At 34.9% G+C, this 6,092-nt stretch overlaps 1 protein-coding gene across 6 annotated transcripts in view; it reads right to left on the minus strand.

Moving 5' to 3' along the window:
- LOC117112567 (glutamate receptor ionotropic, delta-2-like) overlaps positions 1-3,618 on the minus strand; it is a 62,860-nt gene extending 59,242 nt beyond the window's left edge. For 5 of the 6 annotated variants that reach the window (XM_033255664.1, XM_033255663.1, XM_033255665.1 and 2 more), the window contains exon 1: positions 3,250-3,618. In XM_033255664.1, the coding sequence (XP_033111555.1) occupies positions 3,250-3,346 (97 nt within the window). In that variant the 5' untranslated portion in view covers positions 3,347-3,618. The remainder of the gene's footprint in view (positions 1-3,249) is intronic. The other variant, XM_033255662.1, reaches the window with a different exon arrangement.
- Positions 3,619-6,092: the final 2,474 nt, after the last annotated feature.

The following is a 6,092-nucleotide window of genomic DNA, read 5'->3' on the forward strand; positions in this document are numbered from 1 at the left end:
GGGCGGGTCAAGAAGGTCATGAATAAGGTAGCTCACATAATAAGGTGATAGGCATATGAGGTGATTATTAACTAGACCTACTTGAGCGTCTATCTTTTGCTTCGATATTTTCAGTGTAGAGGATGGAGAACGACTGGAGGAAGCAAACCTTTTCTGGGGGAGGGCCCCTAGTGCACGGCCCCCAGCGCACCCTTAGATATGCCACTGAACAGTGTGATTCATAACAATCGCTTGCTGTTGCATAAGAAAATAATGCGGAAATATACGGTGGGATATATGTTATGGGGAAAAATCAGAGTAAAATCATTGAAAGTATATTAACAGGTTGTTGTCACAGAATGTTGTGAGTATCTCTTCCACTTGAGACAAAATCAGACTGGATTTTTTTTTGTAAATTTTGTTACGTGATATATGATTTTTATAGGCATGTATACATTTTCGAGTCACTTAATGCGCAAGTCAAACCCTGACTATCAACACTAACGACCGTCGATGCGCACATCACTGCCGTATGAAACCGCACATTCTGAATTAGTCTGAAGCTAAGAAACATTACCTAGGCATATTCTGTCAAATTCATTTACTGATAATTACTCGCTAAAACACCCACTTCTTGGCGAATTCAGAGTTCTCTATACTTTAAAATGCCCTCCGAGTAAAGAGGGACTTTATTCATCTGCCTCTGACGTGTGGGAACTGTAGCATAAACAAGGAATTAAGCCGTTTACATTTAACCAATATTCGATTGTCAACCAATTTATTTAATGGATGATTGAACGAGTTGTTAATCTAAATCTATGTATGATTATAACAGTACTTCGATGTGATCGATGCTAACAATCACGTATTTAACTGTCAATTTATGCAAGCAAGTAAAATTTCATGATGTTTTTGTTGAATTCACAAAAGCATATGAGACAGGTGCAGTTATGGTTCGGTCTAACTCCTATTTTTGAGCCAACCTCTGATAAACCAAACCACTTCTCCACTGGCACCCAAAAAGGTAAAGATTGTAATGAAGTTAAACATTTACATGCTAGAATATTTCAGCCTCAGAGGGTTGTCCCTAACCTCCCGAACCAGCCTCCTTCTCTTCGTGTATTTCCTCATGATCGTCCAGACGCCTCTTGACTTCATGCTCTCATGGATCGCTCTTAAGAAGTCTTGGTTACGGGTTTTCAGGACATTTATTCCGCCTCAATTTCATACCAAACTCCATTTCCGGTGCTGTGTCCATCGAAACGCCGATGCAGCATTTCACCACCTTTCTTTTATCACTTCTGTTCTTCCTATCCTAAACCGGCGGACGCAATATATAATTGGAATTATACGTTCTACTACAGGTACTACTTAATCTCCATGAATACAATAATAACTCGATTGGAAAAGAAGATAACACGTTGATTATCTAATAGAATAACATAGTTTAATCTAGTCATCGATCACTGTGTTATTTTTAAGAACTCCTGTACAGACATCAATAGCCGTACTAAATATTTCATATAGAAATTATAAAATAGTTTTCTTAAACATTAGGAATTCTTAGTCGTGCTCATCCTTTCTCATTGCTCCTTTTAAATTGTAATCTGCACTCAGATTCAAATTTATTTTATTCATCATATAAAAGCAATATCAAATTATTTTCTGCTTGACTATATTTATCTAAGTATTTACAGAGTGTCTAGAAAATTAAATAGCCGTATTACATTTGGCAGAAAAGAGTCCCTATGTCTATTTGTTTTCACTTTGCTAATTCTTCCCCTATAGAGCCAAATTTGTCCTCTAACTCATTCATAACAAACTCACGTCTCGTTCCAACTCTAAACACGATGAACATAAATACTGCTGATATTCATTATTGAGATAAAATGAAAATAACATGTAATTACATAAATCACAAAACATTGATCAGTATATTAATCAAGCATTGCCATTACATGGTTCATTCATCTTAATTGAGCTTTTGTGGATTTTGCAATAATGATCACATCTGCGCTATAACTCTCAAAGTTTACCTGTAAGAACATATCATAGCTTCAGCTAAACATAGCACCTTCATGTGTTATTCTTACCAACACAAACAGTGTCGAGTCTATCTGCTCTTAGAGGAACTTTTCCTTCGAGACATTATATAATGGCGTAGACGACATGAATAGAATAGGGCGACGAAACATACACTTCTCATGGAGAAAATTAATCACAAATAGGTCAACATTAGAACATATTTCTAAAAGGAATCTTAGAGATCGATTCCTGGACACCCTCCTTCCGAAATCACGTGAGGACAACGTAAAACACTGTCTATTATGTACACCCTAATTTGATAACTCTTTGCTTTCAACTTATAATGTTATTATTACTGTTAGTTATTAACTGTACATCGATTTAATAATGTAAATGGAATGCCTAGACTAGATTATCCTGTTCTGCGCAACCAGAGGAAAATAATCAGGCTGCTTTTTACGAACTGACTTCACAGAGGACAAAGAACGAGAAGAGAAACAACGACGGATAACTTTAAGTATTGCATAAGACCAAACTACAGAGAAATATTGGTTATACTTATGACTCGATATATTTTTACTTGACCGGGGACGCTAAAGATAACATAGTGGTGTTTGGTCGACTGAACGCGGTACAAATCGATTCATTTTGTTTGTTTAAACGACGCGTTCACACGAGATGAAATCGGTGATCATCGGCGTACAGTTCAACATAACCTTACATGCGAACTCAGATAACCAACTCAGATGACCATCATTTAAAAATCGAGGAATATATAGGAGTCTAATGATAAAGGTTTTTAATGTATTTAATGGAGGGTATGATTTATATTCTATAAATATTTTATATATATATAACCCATACGTGAGGCTATACGGCATAATTTTGTGTTATAATATTAAGAACCTTAATCAATAATAAATCCAGAGGGATGCATTTTATAGTTCTTATAATAAATTCGATTCACAAAATATTAACAACTAGAAAAATATAAATGATGCATTATCCTTCTTATATAATATGTTATAGTTATTAATATATTATTAGTGATGAAGTAATTTTATGTTACTTCAAATGACAAATAGGTTTATATTATTGCTTAAATCTTGACGTGTACTTTTATTATTCATGTGACGTTACATCACAATTCGATGGGTATTATGTAAATGAAGCCTTAAGTATGTATACTTATTATATACATAAATCATCAAATATCGTGCCATAGTGTATTAAGTCTCAACTCACCTATGTGTATTTTGGTTGGAGCGTTGGTAAGAGCCCCACATATTCCGATGTATGGATGGAGAGGCAAGAACAAGATACATATCATAAAGAAGTCCATTCTCCTTGATATCTATAAAAAAAAAATTTCGATTTCCGAAAGAAACTTGATAAAAGTTTTAACACTAATTCAGCTGCATACAGTCTGTACAGTTCCAGAAAGTTGTACCATAATCTGTAAAAACAATCATCATTTGTAGAAAATTTCAGATTTAACTAGTTGTTAAAGAACTTGTACGTAACTTGTAATTATAGTCACAGTCGCGTTGCAACTTGCGTTCCTTACCAACACATGCAGACAAAAGCATGGAGCAATCAGCACGAGAGATCTGATTTGAATGAACACAGAGGAAAAAATAAACCGAACAAATATTTCTATCGCACCAGTCGTTGGGATCACGTGCTGTATTTAATAATGCATGCCTAATGAGTGTTAATGGGAAAACTGTTTAGCGCCCTCAATATCTAGTCTATCCGCACAAACACTCCGTGATGAGAAATGAGATAATTGTATGTGATTAGTAACACGGTAGCCACTGTCTACAAAGATACTAGAAATACAAGATAGAGCACTCTATTTTGTGTTTCTAGTATCTTTGCTATCTATCACTAGATTACATTGAATAAAATGATGTGTTTTATGAATGCAGACATTCAAAAAAGTGTAAAGTTTTGTACTTACTTCATATGTTAACTAAGCTACTTTTCGATTGTTATAGTGTATTATAAATGATTGAGGAAAGTCGGGCACACATTGTACCCGACATTCGCCGAGCAACGGATTGGTTTAGTGACGATTCGCGACTGCTCAGCAGACTGTCACGGCAATCAGTAGACGGCTTCGCGTCGTCAAGCGGTCACAGTTAATGAAATGGATTCGCGACCGACGATCGTAATATGTCCCCGGAACTGCAGTATAATTAATGTCTAACATCAAGTACAGCAATTATAAAATGCTTTTACCGTATGCATACATTGGCTATTCTGCAGGTTGAGATTTGTTATTCAATTGTTAAACGTTTTGTGCAGCAATCATGATCGTGCGTTTCGAATGGTTTAGTTGGATCGAACTCGATCTTGATTTTTTTTTAACCTATGCCCTGCAGTATTGAACAGGACGTTCGTTTTCACAAATGTTCAAGCAACGTTAGACAACTGAGACTTCCAAAACCAAGTTTCACTAACGAGTTCAAGTGTGGTGTTTGGTGAGGGGTGTGGGGTAGTTTGTTTGTATGTGTGATTACCTAAATGTAAAGAATACATTTCAATTTTTATTAATATACCGGTATATCTAGAATTTAAGATCATCTAATTTTCAACTGAAATATACGCATTTATAATAATAATAATAAAGATTTATAAAGCGCTCATCTCCACCAAATGTGCTCAAGGCGCATAGACAATTAAACCAACAAGATCCAAATAATTCCCAGAAGAATTTTCAGCAAAATCCAAATACCAATTTACCTTTTATTTGATTCCGTTTAAATTAAACGAAAATACTAAATTAAAGATGTACTATCAATCAAAAAGACAGGAAAATACCTCAAAAATTGAAACAAAAAGTTTTTAATAACTCAGTTGTAGGGATCAAATAAATTATTAGCTTTGGTTGGTAATTAATTTTGGATTTTTGCAGTGAAATGTCTGTAAATCGATGAAAACTACTTTTTTTCGATCCGTTTCTCGTATTATTATAAGGATCAATGCAAAAGAATACAGGAAATTTTTATACTGTCCGAAAATTGACGGGGATTTTTTTTATTCACAATTTTAATTTTTAGTTAATAACTTAACAAGGTAGGCCTACACAAATTAAGCACTTCAAATGTGGAAATAAAAATCTTAAATATATATCACTTTCTTAAATCTACAATTCCTTTTACTATTATCATGGAATATTGATATACAGAAATATAACAGGTTGAAAATTTCCTATGTAAATCAAGTCAACCTTCTCGATTCGCGTGCTAGGTTTATTTCGTGAATTTGGTTTATTGTACACTCGGGGGAACAGCGGCTTAACTTCTTCCAAACTCAACGACCTATTTCAGACATAGTAAATATTACAAATTCTACGAATTAATTTAAATTCCATTTACAACATTATGCATCGAACAATAACCAGATCTGCATAAGATGGAAACTAGCCGTATACTGATTATATAAGTATACATTTACATTTATGTGCTTCTCAAGCAGATAGATCGTTCAACGAGTTCACATCATAAAAATTTGGTAGATAATTTTGGTTATCGATGGACTGTACGTTGACTGATAGCCAGGGCCGTTTTTATCTATTTATTTATTTATTTATTTTTATTTCATTTCATTTAACAGCGTAAACGTCAATATTAGGATAAATTACACAAAAATAAGACGCTCAGGTCACAATGCCCCGGCCTCAACGATCATTTCCCGTCGTGTGAATCGGGTTCTACTGCAATTGACAGTCAGCTGACGTTATTACGTCGGGCAAGCGTTCACAGGGAACGCGCACCGTCACGGAGAATTTGTCGGCCTACAGTAGACTAGGCTACGACTAACTTAGACTTTTGTAATTGTCTTGCTCATTTAACCAAATAAGCTACCCCACCCCGAAACCAGCATGAGAAGGAAAAATAAACATATATTGGGCCTACTGCGAAAGGAGAATTCGGAAGGCAAATACCGTTTTGATTTTGAATTTGAAAAAGAATGTGGGACATTACTGTGTGATTTATACTGATGTTCATGCCTCCGTCTTGACGCTTCTGCGTTGAACAATTAAAAGAGTAAGTGAGAGAAGCACGTTAGCAATCCCTCAT

Source organism: Anneissia japonica, unplaced genomic scaffold, assembly GCF_011630105.1.
Source record: "Anneissia japonica isolate Jap-2015-1 unplaced genomic scaffold, ASM1163010v1 scaffold287715_len1027211_cov185, whole genome shotgun sequence".
Lineage (NCBI taxonomy): Eukaryota > Metazoa > Echinodermata > Crinoidea > Comatulida > Comatulidae > Anneissia > Anneissia japonica.